Genomic DNA, 17256 nt, shown 5'->3' on the forward strand with positions numbered 1-17256 from the left:
TACCACCATACATGTTACAACTTGTATCATCATCAACATCATCATCAATATCGGTTTGCCCTTCCAGCGAGCCGGGTAGAGTGTTTGAAAACGAGCGTCTTCCAAAGTTGTCTATTCAAAAAGATTTTGTTGTCCATGACAGAATCCCAATTCCATCCTCTTCTCTCCACATCTTCCCTTAGGAATAGGTCTTCTACCTATTATTCTCTTTTCCAAATAAGCACATGGTAACCTTGTGCTATTCATTCGTTTAACATGCCCAAACCATTTAGATGATCTAAGTCTTTCCTCCAACGATTCATTTAGACCTAGGTTAGATCAGAGGAATATTTCAAGCAGCCCTACATTTCTCTCATGCCATGCTCAAGACTCCTAGTTCCCTCTGGATAAAGATACTGTAGGTATCAGTTTACCTTGTTTAGCGCAACTACCTTAAAGGGCATCAAATTAAAACAAACTCTCAACAAGGAAACTATTTCCAAATTATCATAGATGAGCATGAGGTTTGTTGATATTTTTGAATTCCCCCACCTCGAAAAACCAGGCCTGTTATCTAGAACATAGTATTTTTCTGGAACAGGAACAACTGGAACTGCTCTAGAAAAAGAAAACTTCACCCTTCTCTAATTCAATGGTTCTTTTACTTTACAATGAGATATTGAACATTAAAAGAAATAAGTTTCATAATGATAGATCCGTATTGAACTGTGATTACAATAGAGTAAAATAATATATTATTATTGGTCCACCTTTTCAATACAAAATGAAAATTACATAGGGACTAGTTTCGACCTAGTAATAGGTCATCATCAGCCTGAAGTAAGTCAAAGATCGAAGAAAACATAAACAATGTAAACACAAGTACAGTCTCTTTAAAGGTACATACCAAGTGGGAAGTTGAGTAGAGATATATTAAAAATAATAACTCATCCAAATTGACGAAGCACTGAGCGGAATTTATGTAAAGTTCGGTGCGCCATATATTATAAAAGACCACTGTGCACTAAATGATGCAATAAAGAAGAATAGTAGGTTGAATGCTGGCTTCTTCTTAGCTGTTGTATAATCGAAGAAGATTACGTCGTGTTTTTTATCTTCTTCGATTATACAACAGCTAAGAAGAAGCCAGCATTCAACCTACTATTCTTCTTTATTGCATCATTTAGTGCACAGTGGTCTTTTATAATATACGGTGCACCGAACTTTACATAAATTCCGCTCAGTGCTTCGTCAATTTGGATGAGTTATTATTTTTAATATATCTCTACTCAACTTCCCACTTGGTATGTACCTTTAAAGAGACTGTACTTGTGTTTACATTGTTTATGTTTTCTTCGATCTTTGACTTACTTCAGGCTGATGATGACCTATTACTAGGTCGAAACTAGTCCCTATGTAATTTTCATTTTGTATTGAAAAGGTGGACCAATAATAATATATTATTTTACTATATTGAACATTGTCATCACATATGTTGACTAGAAGTTACTTTGATATTAAATCTTCCATGTTTTTGTAATACAACCAGCTCAAGAACGGTTCCAAAACTATTGACGTATTCTACATCAAAACCTAGCATAGAACCTTTATGAAGGAAGATGAGGAAGACAAGGTGATGGGTGGATGGACAGAAAAAAATACAGAGTTCCTTTGTAACAACTGTACAACAATTTACTATTTAAATATATATATTTTATATCAGTACATAAAACATAGTTCTATGTGTCACACTTGAACATTAACAACCTCTAAAAATATGTCTACAGACCTGTTAAACAGCTTTGTTTTAATTTTTGTAGTTTCAATCCATTCAACATTGATTTCTCTAGATGGGATGACATTAGAAAACTCTTCTGTTACTGAAAGCTCAAGTAATGGTTGTGGACCAACTATCAATGATTTGCCGTTATAAGCACTACGTATCCATTTAGCCAAGCTAAATAGAACTCAAAGGCACAACTGTTTGTTGACAGGTGAGAGGAATATAAATAAAGTTACATCTCAGTGGTTACATATAGTGTATGCCAAAATTAAATAACAAAGCTAATAATTTAACAACTTTTACACCCTGCAGTTATACCAACTATGACAAGCTTTAAACTGCAAAACACATAACATTCTTTACGAAACTTAAAACTCTTACATACCTGAGCACTGAGCAAAAGCTCAAAAACCAGGAACATTCATCAGTAGGTAACAGGATGTAAAATTAATAATAATAATAATGAAAGACTAGACTAAAAAGTATGATTTGCTGTAGACATCGGATACTAAGGATGTATAGTTATGATCTTAGGTGCCAGCATCTCAAATATCTCAAATTTAGGCATGTTTTCAATTTCAAAACAAAAATTTGGTGAAAATGTACAGTTTGATATATAAGTACTATACAGTCAGGGACGGGTGTCGGGTACTTGTATGCAAGTAAATAAGAAACAGACTGTAAATTTTTTTATGTTTTTATAAGTTATGACTTCTTTAAAATCCATATGACTGTATCAGTCTTAATCTTCAATCTTTATTTCTTATATTATATATATTATTATTATATTATTATATTGAAACTTATTTTTCTAAACCGATTTTGGAATCTTGATGTTTTCAATTCAAAAGTTTGTCATGTTCCTCTATTCTTTTATTTTATTGAGAAAATATGTAATTCATTTCTGATTTACCGTATTCATTATGAATTTTGACCAGTTTAGTTCATTGTGTAACTAATGTTGGGATTTCACTTCTTACTGTTCGAATGTGTCTTCCTCTGTCATTACTTATGATTTACTACTCTGTGATAGAGTGACAACTGGCATGATTCTAAAACTTAACCTTTGCAACCTCATGTACACGCACTGTTTTAAAAATTATGCAGTCTTGAATTCTCAAATTCTCTGCATGAGAGGTTTCAGTTTTCTACATGCAAGTAACGCCTTATATCAGGGCCTCTCAGGGCGCATGCACTGGTGCGTTGCACGTTGCGCGGCACAAGGTGTAAAAGACGACTTTGCTAGGTTGACCAGATTGTAGACCCTCCACTCCTCGATTTTGAGCAATAGCTCTGTCTCTCTATTTCCCTACGCCTGTTTCCCTTCCTCCACCTATTTCCCCATTCCTCACTCTCTCTATAGCACTCCACCATCTGAGCCGAGTTGAGACGAGCTTAGCCTAGTCGACCCGAGACAAAACGCTGTTCCGAATCGAGTCAAGTTGGAATGATGCACTGTGCACAGAGCCTCTGCGCCTCGTTTTGCACACAGGAGATTTTGGGCGTTTGAGAGCCCCTGCCTCATATCTGTAGTGTTTTCCTATTCCATGGAATAATCATTCATATAATTAGATGGATGGGCTACTCATTGGAAATTCGGGCCCAGTTGTCAGTACTGAAAGAAATATAATAAGGATCTTTTGTTGCAAATAATTTACAGTAAGATTATACTGTACTTTAGTAATGACCATTTAGTTACTGATGATTATGAGCTTCACTTGAAAGCCATATTGCTGGAGATAACCTTTGTAATTTAATGGCAGTAAAGAACACATCCATATCCAAATATTGCCTACAAATACCAGATGCATTAATGGTAATGGAGTGTATGAACATCATTGGAGTTGTATTTTTGCCAATTATTCTCATGCTCAAGGTTGAAATAGAGGCTTGACCAAGAATTATAATCATGGTCTGAAGTTACACTGGAGTTAAATCATTTTTAATTACGACGAGAAGTTGCCTCATGAAAAAAAGGCAGCAAATCTAGTCACATGGCCAGGATAAGTGGCTCAGGTGGTTGAGACGCTGGCCTTCTGATACCAACTTAGCAGGTTCGATCCTGGCTCAGTCCGGTGATATGTGAAGGTGCTCCAACACACGTCAGCCTTGTGTCGGTAAATTTACTGGCACGTAAAAGAATTCCTGGGGGACAAAATTCTGGCACCTCGGCATCACTGAAAACCGTAGAAGTAGTTAGTGGGATGTAAAGCAAACAATGTTATTATTATTCTATTCGCATGGCTGAGTGAGTCATCATGGGATTGTGACACCCTAATATCTGTAAGCCAATTTGCTGGACAAGCATCATACAGCATAGTGTCATTTATGAGCTGTGAGTTAAGTTTACAAGTATTATCTTGGCATGTGATGTTGAGTTGCTATGAATTAGCAAAATATAGAAATGTTCCAAAATAACTTATGTAATCTTTCTTTTGCTACAAAATGCAATATTTTTTGTTTTATTCAATATAAAGCATTATATACCATCATCAAAATTAAAATTACTGTTAAAATTCAACCCTCTTCTAAAATATTTCTAGCTAGGCTGATTCCTCAATATTTTCTCAATTAGAGAGATCACTTTCATAGCCAATGTTCAAAATTATGCCAACTATATTTTCATTACATTAAATAGTAGATCTAATACTATGTCAGCCAATCACATCATGTGCAAAAAACATTGTCATTTATCTGATGGAGGAATGTAAGCTCCGATATAAAGAAAATGGAAATAATTATTGTAGGAACTCTACAAGGCTTGATGCTGCGTTCGCTAACTTCTCTATCTTCAGAACTCTTGCAGCACAAAATGACTTCACTGTCATAAGAGCTATCTTGTCTCCATAGCAACTGAATAACAGGCATGTACTGGTATGCTATTAGAGTTGCTAACATCTATCCACCAGATTATAATAAAAATATCACAGGGAATTCTTAAATATTTTAGTTGTTAGCCCCTTTCAAACAACAAGCAACAAGCAACAAGCATCTTAAATATTATCACTAATCTCTTTATGTGTTCTACAAAAAATTCCATTGCTTTGCAACAACAAAATTATTCGAAGTTTCAAATTTTACTTTGGATATTTTGAATGCCTTCTAATGATTCATTTAAAATGTGTACAAGCTAAACAATTTTCTTATCCCAAAAGACTGGGAGAAACCATTGAAAGTTCAAAATGACAAAGTTACTGTAGCAAAGAGCTCAGAAATTCAATCTAGAAGACAATCAAAAAATCTTAACTTTTGATTTTAAGTTAAGTTTTCAGGCATTTAAAATATTTTTTAGACTGTAGGTAAAATCCTTTGCTTACTAGAAGAACACTGCACATTTCATAAATTAAACAGAAAAATATAAACTTTAAAATGTTTCATTTTACAAATTAAGTAAAAATGGCACTAATATCATATTAATATTTATGTGACTATGCCTGATTAAAGTGTACTTCTGTCTGGAAAGTTGAATTTGGGTTTTAATGGATTTGTAACCTTCAAAGACCTTAGTTTTAAATGCATATTGTTCTACATCTCTCGGGTAGGGTAGGGTAGAATGGAGCAATACAAGCAGATAATTAGTTAAATTATACTGAAGGATATCACAAAATGGCAATTATAATATACATACGGTACTGTAATTAATTACATTAACTTTACGATATTTATTGTCCAGCTCCATGACTAACAGGTTATCGAGCTGGCCTTTGCTCTAAGGGATTTTGGGTTTGATTCTTGGCTGAGTCAGGGATTTTAACCTTCATTGGTTATTTCCTCTAGCTCATAGACTGGCAGTGTGTGTCACCTTCAACATTGGATTTAACCCAGATAGGACCACATCTTCACAGAAATGCAGGTTGTCCATGGATGTCAACACGAAAGACCTACACCAGGCTCGTTAACGTATAGGCCTATACGTTTGCTTATCGGAGGACTTCTCTATGACTATTACCAACAAAAGAAGGCCAACAAATAGCACTTGACATGCTGATGTTGACATATTCACAGAAGAAAGTATTTCAAATAGTAAACTTGTTTACCGTATCTTAAGTGTAGTAAATCAGTATAAGTATTTGTATAGATAATTACTTCTGATATTACTTATTATGCCATGTTTTGATACCTTTTAGTAAGAATATTCATGAGAAATTTTTCCAATGCACTGAATTTGGAACTTGGGAAACTACATTTCCAGCAATAAAGGAACATCTTGCCTTCAGATGTAAAAGAGAATCCTTCCCTTCATTCGTTTAAGAATGAATCGTGAGACAATATTTCAATATTCTCAGTTGATATGCAATTTCTAGTCTGTAGATTTTATATTTGCATAAAGGTTTAAGATATACAATTACAAATATTTTTTATATGATCACTATGTTTTATGATACATTTTCTTTGATAAATACTTGTCAATTTTTCATTTTTTTCGGTGTTAAAAGGCTACTATTTCTATTGTGTGATTGACCATATTATAAACTACAGTAGGTTATAAAAAAATCTCATGTTAACAATATTACACACTGTCATGCATTTTGTTACTGGTAGGCTACTTGCTTGACTTTATGATGAGCTTTGGCTCATTGGGTTTTCATTTAGCCTATAAATAAATAAATAAATAAATAAATAAATAAATAAATAAATAAATAAATAAATAAATAAATCGAAAAACATATAAATGCTCTAAAGTAAGTGTAATTAACTACTGGTACTGTATTTATTATCATCTTATCACTATATAATTGACATTAAATTTCAAGATGTGCTTAGGCTATCATATATGGTATCTTCCTTTTTCTCATCTCTTGTTTTTTTATTTATCCTTATTATTTCTTACTTTGTACAAAAAAAATTACAAAGACTGTTTCAAAGTAGAGTTTGGGAACAATAAAGGTTTCTGTTTGTGATCATGCAACAGTCAACTGAAGTACTGTTAACATGTGAATAATATAAACAAATTGTTCTTAAATGTATGGTTTTATACTTAAACAGTCTATCTTCAGGCATAGTCACAAATCAGCACAAGTTAACTGGTTAGTTTATTTGCAAACAGTTAATTAAGGGACATCAATTGCATAATAATATTAAAATTAATACAACTATGTTCAGAAATATGATACAATTGGGTTAAAATCCGATGTCTACTGATGATAAAGAAGATGATAAGGAAGAAAATTATATGAAAGAATGCAGAAGGTTAAGCATAAAAGTATTTTGATATGACTACATTGCAGTTCACAACCCCAAGCCTCTGCTCATTAATACTGTAACATCTATGGGTCTGAGGCACCTAAATGTCAATGTAATTGAAACTTCTTAAGCTCTTACATTTATAAAAATATAAGGACAAAATATTGTAGAGCCTTCTGTCTATCATTTCACAGAGCTTGTACAGTTTATCACAGGTACTGAGTTGCTATTCCTAAATGGCCCAAAAGCATTCTAAACTTAGATTTTTATTACATGAGCAAGGCAACCAAAATTTAGCATCTATGAAGGTCAAAATATTTCTGTAATACAGGGTAAAGAGAATTAACATACTAACACAGAAGGATATTTTTCAACATGAGAAGAAATCACAGGGCTACTTTAGTATTTTTGAATTAATTTGGTTAGAAAAAAGTTTCAAAATTTGACACATGTTTCATAAATAATGAATGTATGTAGTGTGTCATTAGTGGCACTGTTTCATTTTCTCTCTTTCCATCCTTTAAGATTTTTTCATACCTTATCTTCTCTAAATGGAGATTTAATTTGTTAGAATTATTATATTTAAATGTGTAGGCCTACTTAATGTAAAAATAAAAAAAAACATATTTTGTCTGCATGTCCTAGGTACTGGCTTAATTTTGAATTTTGGCTGGTTGTTAATGGCTAAGTGCTCTTCCTGGAACCAATTGATTCTTTTTGGTGGAAATTCCAATCTACAAGACACAGGCCGAAACTCAGCCATTAACCAATACTTAAAAAAAAAAAAAAAAAATAATAATAATAATAATAATAATAATAATAATAAAAAAAGTTTTTGTTGTTGCATATTTTACATGCACATTTCTCAATTTTCTTGTTTCTAAAATCTACTTTAATCAAATGTTTTGGTTTACTATTCTTTAAAATGCTATATTAATATTCATTGTGTTTTTTTATCAACTAAGAATATTTATTGTATATTACCAGATGGGTTTCAATGTACAGATGCCAAAAGGCAGCCTCTAATTCTAAACTAATGCATTTCAACTACACATACTTAATATCTTAATGCAGCTCCTTGCTACTAGATACTGGTTGAGAGTGAGCAATGAGGGGTTCCATACGAGTCTGTTCCAAACATTGGTTATGACTAGTACTCTTTGCTCACATTGGGTAGTTTTCTTGGGTTCTCTCTTCTTATTTGGTGATTAGTTAATGAATTCTGAGACTAAGGGGAGAGTTGCAGTATCTGACACTTCTCACACTGATATGGTGAGAAGTTGTGAAAACAGAAATGGAACTAATATTTCTGTATGAAATGGGAAACTGTGGTAAACAGTTCAAACTGAAATCTTTCTTCAGAAATTTTTAGATACCTTTCTAAAAATTCATATTTCTCCTTATTATAGTAGCAATATTAAAATACTGATATATCTGATGGTGTGATATGATAATAACATGTAAGTTAGTCCATGAATAACTTATCAAGTATTTTACTACATGGTTCAAACAAACAGTGAACTTTACTGGCAGTTAATATGATATGGACAAAGATGAGAGAGTAATAATTACTACCTAGCATACTAAATGTTTCCACTCCGCTTTATAGCCAGTCAAGGGTTCTTCTTCTACTGCTTTTCCCACACCCTAATGGGGTCACGGTGGCGAAGTATGCCGCACATGTGGACTTTGCCCTGTTTTATGACAGGATGACCTTTCCAATGCCAACCCTATGGGGAATAACCAGTCAAGGCTACAAAAATGTACTCTGTCATTGTTAGGATGGTGATATAAGTACTTCCCCCAACTCCTTATACTGTTTCAAAGATTTGCTCTCAGGCACTTTCACATCTCATCATCCTAATCCTACATACTTTAGGACGGTGAGTGAAGAGTCCTAATCAAAGTTTAGTTTGAAAATATCTGCCTGTCAATTGCATGCTGAAAAAATCAACCTTATGAATTATTTACAGAAACAAATCTTCCTCCTGAGAATGTTAAAATTCTAAAATCAAACTTCATGTTTGTAATGTGCAATATTTAGTTACAAATAAAACAGTTTTCCTTTCATTCACTACTGCACCAGCCTGCCTTTGACTTTTGTTAATACAGGATCCGCCTCTAAGAAGATCATGCTTCAATTTTTAGTAGTGTATTATGTGGTGTATAAATCAAAAGGGAAGATAGTCAGTGGAATCATCCAAATGAAGGATTTTTTTTTTTTTCCACCAAAACTAAAACCAGAACATATTTCAGATTTTATTTCTCCCTCTGTGAAATATATCCTGTTATAGTTAGTGTCTCAATGCTCTTCCTATCCTGACCACAGTAGTTGCATTGCCCAAATAATAATTTGATACACAGACCACTGGAAATAGCTGGAACTTCGAGGATCATATGTAGGACGTGTTTCTTTCATCTCAGTGAAGGAAGTAGATTAAGCAAGACTCACCTGGTCCTTGCTTAATCTGATGGCACACAAGTTCCTGCATATTATTGTTCATAGTAACACACAAAAATACTGAACAGTATGTGGATATGCTACTGGCTGGTTAATATACCTGCATGTGTTGTCTTCTTGCTCTGAGTCATCTAGCACCAATTATACTTTCTCTCTTCCCAGCCTTTTGAAAGACGAGTTATTAAAAAAAATGTTCCCAATCAAAAAATTAATGAGTCAGAACTATCTTCAGTTTTATAAGAGGCCATTTCAAAGGCATCATATTCTTGTTAACAAGTCTTCACTTTCCCAGAAAAAATATCTGGGATAAATAAAAGTTAGCCATCGCCGAAGGCCACTACTTTGTAGCGAAAAGAAAGCACTACCTTGCCATATTCTGTGTTGTAATTGTTATCTAGAACTTAGCTCTACTTGACAAGGGGATATAATATATGTACAATATCACTAATTCACATATCAGCAGAATGATCTTCCTCTTTAGGTTCTGTGGCATGCTGAATTCTAACTCCAAGAGATTTCTTCAGTTATTTCAGATCAGTAGATGTAATTGGTTAATATGTTACCATAACATGATCATCATACCACTGGATGATAATAGCATTTATCTTCCTACCCTAAGGAGGTAAGAACGCATTGCGCGGTGCATGGATATCACAGATATGTGACTCCCGGCCGCTCACCTCTTCCTTTACGTCAGTATCTCTTGTCTCTATTGTGATTATTTACTATGTTCCTCTATGATTTCTAAAATACTTATGTAGGTGCCTGTAACAAAACCGAGAATACCAAATAATATGACGAAAATGTTCTTCCAGAGGCGCCAGTAGAATGTGCCCAATCCTGGGTTTTCCCAATAAGTGACAATTTCGATGACAGCAGGGAACATTAAACCCAGCGTGGAGAGGCACACTGCTCCAACAAGAGAGATGATTGGACCAAGGTTGGGAACAGCTGCAGCTATCATAACTGAAATCATGCAAAATTTTGCTGTTTAAGCATTTGAAAACAACAAGTTTATAGGGAGTAAGTTATAACTGGGGTCTAGATGTTCAGGAAATGTCATATTTTTTCCGATCTTCTGTTTTGGCTATTTGTTGAAATTAAACATGAATTGGACTTATCTGAGCATATTTAGCCTGTTTTATAGGGCATATAAAATACATATTTTATAATTTTTTTATTGTTTAAGGTCATATTTTGGTTATATTTTACATGAAGAAATGTACTATACTTAAAATCTGATGTCTGATGTTGCTTGTGTAAATGTGTTTGTGGCATTGTGATAAAACTTGAAGCTCAGGCCTCAGAGCTGAAACGTTGATGCTTGTTGTATAATATCTCATCTGAATTTACATCACTAGTTTTAAAATAACTTCCTTGCAGTGTGGATATTTATGTCCACTAGAATGTCACCTTTGTTAAGAGACAAGAAATACCAAAAGGGCTTATCTTCTTATCTGTCTTAGCACTTGTGGCTCGTGAACAGTTCAGGCAGTGCCTAATTTAGCTTTTTCTCCTCATCTTTCTTAAAAGTATCAAGAGAGACAATTCTGAAAGCTCCATAGTTACAGCAACAGCGATAGAGCTGACACAAGGATATCTGAAGAAAGTGTTAAATTATGAAATCGCATTAAAGAGTTTGGAGATGAATGCTTCTCTATTGAAGGAAAAACCTCTTGCAAAGTGTGTGAAGTTAAATGTCCAGCATTTTAACGTCCAGCCACATAGTGACACTGCTAGACACAAAAATGCTGAGATGAATGGGCGGTAAGGGGTATGTGATTTTTTCTGTATTTTACTTCAATCATTGTGCCCACAGTGACTGTTGGCACATTCTGTTATTCTGATAACTAACACGATTTTCATTAGTTTGCAGGAGCAGCGATGTGGTCTGTGACCATTGTGTAAGACTGCAGTATTAATTTAAAATATCTTCAGTAATGACCACAGTTTAATGATTTATAATGAGTGTAATATAGAGACTAGTGGAATCAAGCTGAAAGAATTAGTAAGGAATTTAACTGAAGTAATGCAATAAGACTATAAGAACTGCATCCTTAATTTCTAGTGTCAAACATAATTCGTTGAAAGTACATACGACGGTAAGATCTATTACTGCTGCTAAGTTTTGGGGCACAGGAGATACAATTTTTATACAGGTGGAAAATACTGAAGTAATGGTTTTGGTGAAGATCGTAACTCGCTTTGGCTATCCTTGGACTTACAATGTTTTGGAGCCGTCAATATACTTGGTCATATTTTCCATCTTTTAGCTATTTTTAAGAACACATTTGCCTGCATATTTAGGGGAATTTCAGGTCTTAAACATCTGAACCCTAGTGATAACATGTTAAGTTCAGGTATAAGTCATGAAAAGGGAGAAGTAAGTGACAAATCAAGTCATATAAATAGAATAAGAACACACTTGTTTGTTGACCCGATGGACTCCTTTTCTCCTTTCATGTTTGTCCTGCATTCCTAGTCTTTTTACACCTTTATCTTGTATTTCTTCCCTTTTTGTATGTTTATCTGGCTTTCTCTTTATACTACACTTCTCACATGAATACTGAAGATCTCTCAAGATGGTCCTACAATGACTATTAATGCCTGCCCTCTTGAAATTGGAATTCGAGATGACAAATTGGGGTAAATATTTGTTTATAGGAAGTGGAGTTAGGGATTGGAATAATTTACCAAGGAAGATGTTCAATAAATTTCCAAATTCCTTGCAATTATTTAAGAACAGACGAGGTAAACAACAGATAGGGAATCTGCCACCTGGGTGGCTGCTCTTAATGCAGATCATTGGCGATTGATTGATTGATTGATTGATTGATTGATTGATTGATTGATTGATTGATTGATTGATTGATTGATTGATTGATTGATTGATTGATTTATGAAGCTGGGGGGTGAGCCTGTTAGGGGTGGAGAAAAAATGTATGTAGAAGAACCGGGACCAATGAAGAGAGGGTTCATATATGTAAAATTACACTGTATGAAGATGTAGAGACTGTCCTTGTTCTGTTGTGTTGTTATATTTGTCCTTAACTGTTTGTCCCCTCTTCCCATTCTAACCTGTTACTATAAGATCTTTCTATACAGGGCTATTCCTAGCTGAGTGTAGCCCTTGTAAGGCAGACCCTCCGATGAGGGTGGGCGGCATCTGCCAGGTGTAGGTAAGTGCGTGTTATTGTGGTGAAGGATAGTGTTATGTGTGGTGTGCGAGTTGCAGAGATGTTGGGGACAGCAAAACCACCCAGCCCCCGGGCCATTGGAGTTAACCAATGAAGGTTAAAATCCCTGACCCAGCTGGGAATCGAACCCAGGACCCTCTGAACTGAAGGCCAGTAAGCTGACCATTCAGCCAAAGAGTCAGACAACTCGTGTCCTCATCCTGAGGTGGTGCAGCTTTTTTCAGGCACACCCGCAATGGAGGTGAGCTGCATGTTACCATTTCAACCACATACCAGCCCTCCTGCCGTTCTTAATCTTCTGGCAGTACCGGGTATCAAACCTGTGCCTCCGAGGACTGCAGCTAATAACATTAACCGTTACGCTGTGGAGGCAGATGGAAACTACGTGAACACGATATATCAGTGTTAAAGTGTTGGGCATGCTAATACATAATTTGAAAGAAATAATTTGATACCTCTCACCATTGTCATTTTATCAGCTGCTGAAGTTAGCCATTGAGATCACTTCACAGGTGAATTCATATTGGTTTTGCACAGCACTTTTGCTAAATCTGTACATGGATTCAGCATGAGAGAACCAGTCATAGAAAAGAACTTTGCTAAGGGAGGGATTTGGAAACAAACCTCCGATGTGACAGGATTGCACCAAAGCACCAAAGCAGTGGTGACACTGGCTGAAACCAACGGTGCGTTTGTGTTTGAATGGATTTCTCAGCATGGCTCTCAGGTCGTTCTTAACTCATGTACAGATTTAGCAAGAGTACTGCACAAAGTTAATTTGCACTTGCCTACGAAGCGATCTTGTTGGATAATTTCAGCAGCCGATAAAATGACAACAGTGCGAGAAATTGATTATTTTCATATTATTTATCAGCATGACCAACCCTCTAATGCTCATATACGTGGTTTATGTTGTTTCCGACCACCTTGTATGTGCATAAATTACAAGTGCCAGCAATCAAAGATAGTGTGGGAATGTTGCCAACCACAGGAATATGTCCCTACAAATAGGGATGTTTGGCTCACTTCGTTATAAAGTAGGAAAATGGGATCTACTTCAAAACATAGGAAAATATGATGATGAAATTAAAACTAAATACTTTTCTCTGTAGAAGACAAATCCTCTATAGTGTTTGTTTTGATAAGTTGGTGGGAATGATCTCATCATGTGCAGGGATGTGTGCTAGGTGAATCCCCCAGTTTACCCCCTTCCACCCAAAGTATTTTACATCATGTGATTGATCAATGAATACCTCTATTTTACATTGTGTGATAAGTAGTTCATATTTTATAGTTTTCATTTGGGATTTAAGTTTTCAAATAATCCATAACTGGTTTCTTCTGATGGTTTCAACGCCATAAAGGAAAATGGAATCATGGGAAGAATTTGAAAGAGCCAAAAATAAAAAAAAATAGTAAAGCAAGACAATAATAATGACAATAATGATAACAATAAACTTGACACCTATAACATACTAACAGTGAATGGTAGCATCAGAGGTATGAATGAGAACAAAGTCTAATATTTGGGAGCTGCTTCATACAGGATCTGATATTTATGAAATTGAAGTCCTGGAGAAACTGAAGGGTAATTTGGATAAACTTACTGGAACCCACCTACTTCAACCACATCAGAAGCTGATAGTCATCAACCAGTTTATTGGTCCCACCTTACTATACTCTTTCCATTCACCTTCAGTAGATAAAGTTCTCAAGAAGTATCTCTGAAGGCTGACAAGATGATCAAAAGTGCAGTCATAGAAATATTGTAGCTTCTGAGCAACACAGTGACTACTGTGCTATATTCCAGCCAAAAGTACAAAGGATTGTCAATAATGCATGCTACCTATGAGGCCTGACTACAGCAGTTGAATATTAACACTAAACTTGAAACTGTAAATGACCCTCACATCACTGTTGTATGAAAGTTTACAGGTGTAAACTCTCTCTGCCTATCCAAATTGCAAGTGAATATCGAAGATTTGACAAAAACTTTCAAAAACTGTGAGAGTTAATGAGAAATTGCAAGTTTCAAGCATGGTGCGACTATCCACATGGAGGAAGGGGCATTGAACTGTTTGCCCAAGTTCCAAGTAAAAAAGGGACAGTTCAACTAGTTCTGAATGGAGAGATATAATGAAGATGACAACAATGGTAGCCACCAGTGTGCACTCTACTGGGATTCTTCAACAACTGCTCAGGCCACTACAGACACTGCAGCAAGTATAAAACATTACCACATGTGCTGGGAAGTTGTCCTCAGCATTATGTACTTCAAATCAAACACCATAATTAAATCAGAATCATGCTTGCTAACCTAGACATATACTATACAAAGAATGCACTGTGTTGCTGATGGAGAAAGCAATCAAAGAATTGATACAACTGCTATAAACAGGCAGAAGAACAAAGCCAAAATTATTCCAGGATAGGCAACACTTTGGAATGCCGAATGAAAGACCCTCTCAAAACAAAAACTAATCACATCATTGTCTGTCCTGTTGTACAGTAGGCCTACATGCTCCCCGACCACGAAAGAAGTAGAATGTTGGCTAAGAATCATGGAAACAAATTTAGCCAGCTCACAGCAGTACACTACATTGCATTTTCATCAAAAACATAAGAAAATGATTTGATTGTCTATGATGGTTTGGAGTGGTGCTGTGAGCAGAAGCTGATATCACACTGGAAGATACTGGAAAGAGATTCATGGGACAACTTCAGTAATGAACTGTTACTCTTCACAGCAACATGAATACACTAAATCTATACTCTGACATCTATAACAAATCAAATAGAGACAATTGAGCCACACAGCAGACCCCGGCATTAGATGAGATAAAAGTTAAAGAATGAGAGGCAACAAGAAATCCAGTCAAGAAGGCCATGTGCAGTCAAGTGATTTCTAGCATGATCTCTCATGATTTATGATAAATTTATTGTTGTATGTATCATATGAAGTTTCTGTCTTGTCATTGTGTTAGAGTCTGTAATATGCCTGAACTTACCTGTCGAAAGAACGAGCAAAACTCTGATGGTGTATTCAGCAATGAGCTTCCGGGAACCGAAGCGATGTTTGACTGCCTTCCAGATAATTTCCATTGGCACGTAAAACTGGAGTCCATACGTGAAGAAAATAGCTACTGCAATCATCACCTTGACGGACTGCGCCAGTCTGAAATCAAAACAACACTACAGGACGGACCTCCATAGAAAGTTCCATGTGAAGGGCTGTGCTTCATTTTACAGAAGCAATACATCACAATCTGTATTTCATTCTTGCAGAAGTTAAGTGGTCTTTCTTTTGATTTTAGCCTGGCTGGCCCAGGTACAATTCTTAGCTCTGGCATAGATCTAAGATTGGTCTGAATAAAGTGTAATGCTCTCAGCCTTGTGAATAAACCTAAAGGTGAAAGAGGAGCTTGAAATACAACTATTACTGATTATAGAAATATGTTCCTGTTATCGTGGTACTCAACATACTGATCATCCAACCGTAGTCTATTATATCAATCCTCTTAAAACAATAATCACCACCGCCACCACAACCACTGATCTGCATTTAGGACAGCTGCCCAAGTATCAGATACCCCATCAGTTGTTTATCCAGTTGTTTCTTAAACCATTTCAAAGACTTTGAAAATGTATTGAACTCCTCGCTTGGTAAATTATTCCAGTCCTTAACTCCTCTTCCTACAAACAAATATTTGCCCCAATTTGCCTTCCTGAATTCCTATTTTATTTTCATATTGTGATCTTTCCTATTTTTAAAAGCATCACATGAACTTAAACGTCGAATTAATGTCATTCCATGCCACCTCTCCACTGACAGCTCAGAACATACAGCTTAGTCGAGCAGCTTGTCTCCTTTCTCCCAAGTTTTCCCAGCCCAAACATTGAAACATTTTTGTCGGATATCACCCGGAACAAATTCAGCTGCTTTTCTTTGGATTCTTTGGATTTCTCGAATCAAGTAATCCTGGTGAAGTTCCTATACACTAGAATCATAATCTAATTGTGGTTTTACCAGAGACTTATATGCCCTTTCCTCTACATTCTTACTATTACCGCTACTCTCATAACCATATGAAGAGATTTGTAACCTTTATTTACAATCCCATTTATGTGATTATCCCAATGAAGATCTTTGTGTATATTAACACCTAGGTGCTTAACAATGATTCTCATGAGGAAATTTCACACCATCAATGCAGTAACTAAAACAGGGAGGACATTTCCTTTTTTTTGAAACTCACAAACTGACTTTTCATTCCATTTACCATCATACCATTGCCTGCTGTCCATCTCACAACATTGTCAAGGTCCTTTTGCAGCCACTCACAATCATTATTGGCTCTTATTTATTACTCTATACAGTATACTGTAACATCATTTGCAAAAAAGTCTTATTTCTGATTCCAGTTCTTCACTCATGTTATATATATATAAGGAAACATAAAGGTCCAATAATACTACCTGTTAATGATTACAGGATCAGATAATGCTTCATCTACTCTAATTCTTGTTATATTTAATAGAAATATATAGCCATTCATCCACCATTTATCTGGAGAAACAGCTGAAGGGTGTGCAAGATGAAGGACGTTAGAACAGGATCTAAGCTATGAGTCATTGAAAAGAATTCAACAGAA

General features: G+C 35.4%; 1 protein-coding gene across 1 annotated transcript in view; it reads right to left on the minus strand.

Annotated features, from left to right (window-relative positions):
- Positions 1–1645: 1645 nt before the first annotated feature.
- LOC136874018 (proton-coupled amino acid transporter-like protein pathetic) overlaps positions 1646–17256 on the minus strand; it is a 150947-nt gene continuing 135336 nt past the window's right edge. Inside the window, exons 9-10 of the mRNA XM_067147483.2 lie at positions 15613–15779; positions 1646–10373 (exon numbers count right to left, since the gene is read on the minus strand). Coding sequence (XP_067003584.2) covers positions 10126–10373; positions 15613–15779 — 415 coding nt within the window. The 3' untranslated portion in view covers positions 1646–10125. The remainder of the gene's footprint in view (positions 10374–15612; positions 15780–17256) is intronic.

This window comes from Anabrus simplex, chromosome 5, assembly GCF_040414725.1.
Source record: "Anabrus simplex isolate iqAnaSimp1 chromosome 5, ASM4041472v1, whole genome shotgun sequence".
NCBI classification, from domain to species: Eukaryota; Metazoa; Arthropoda; class Insecta; order Orthoptera; family Tettigoniidae; genus Anabrus; species Anabrus simplex.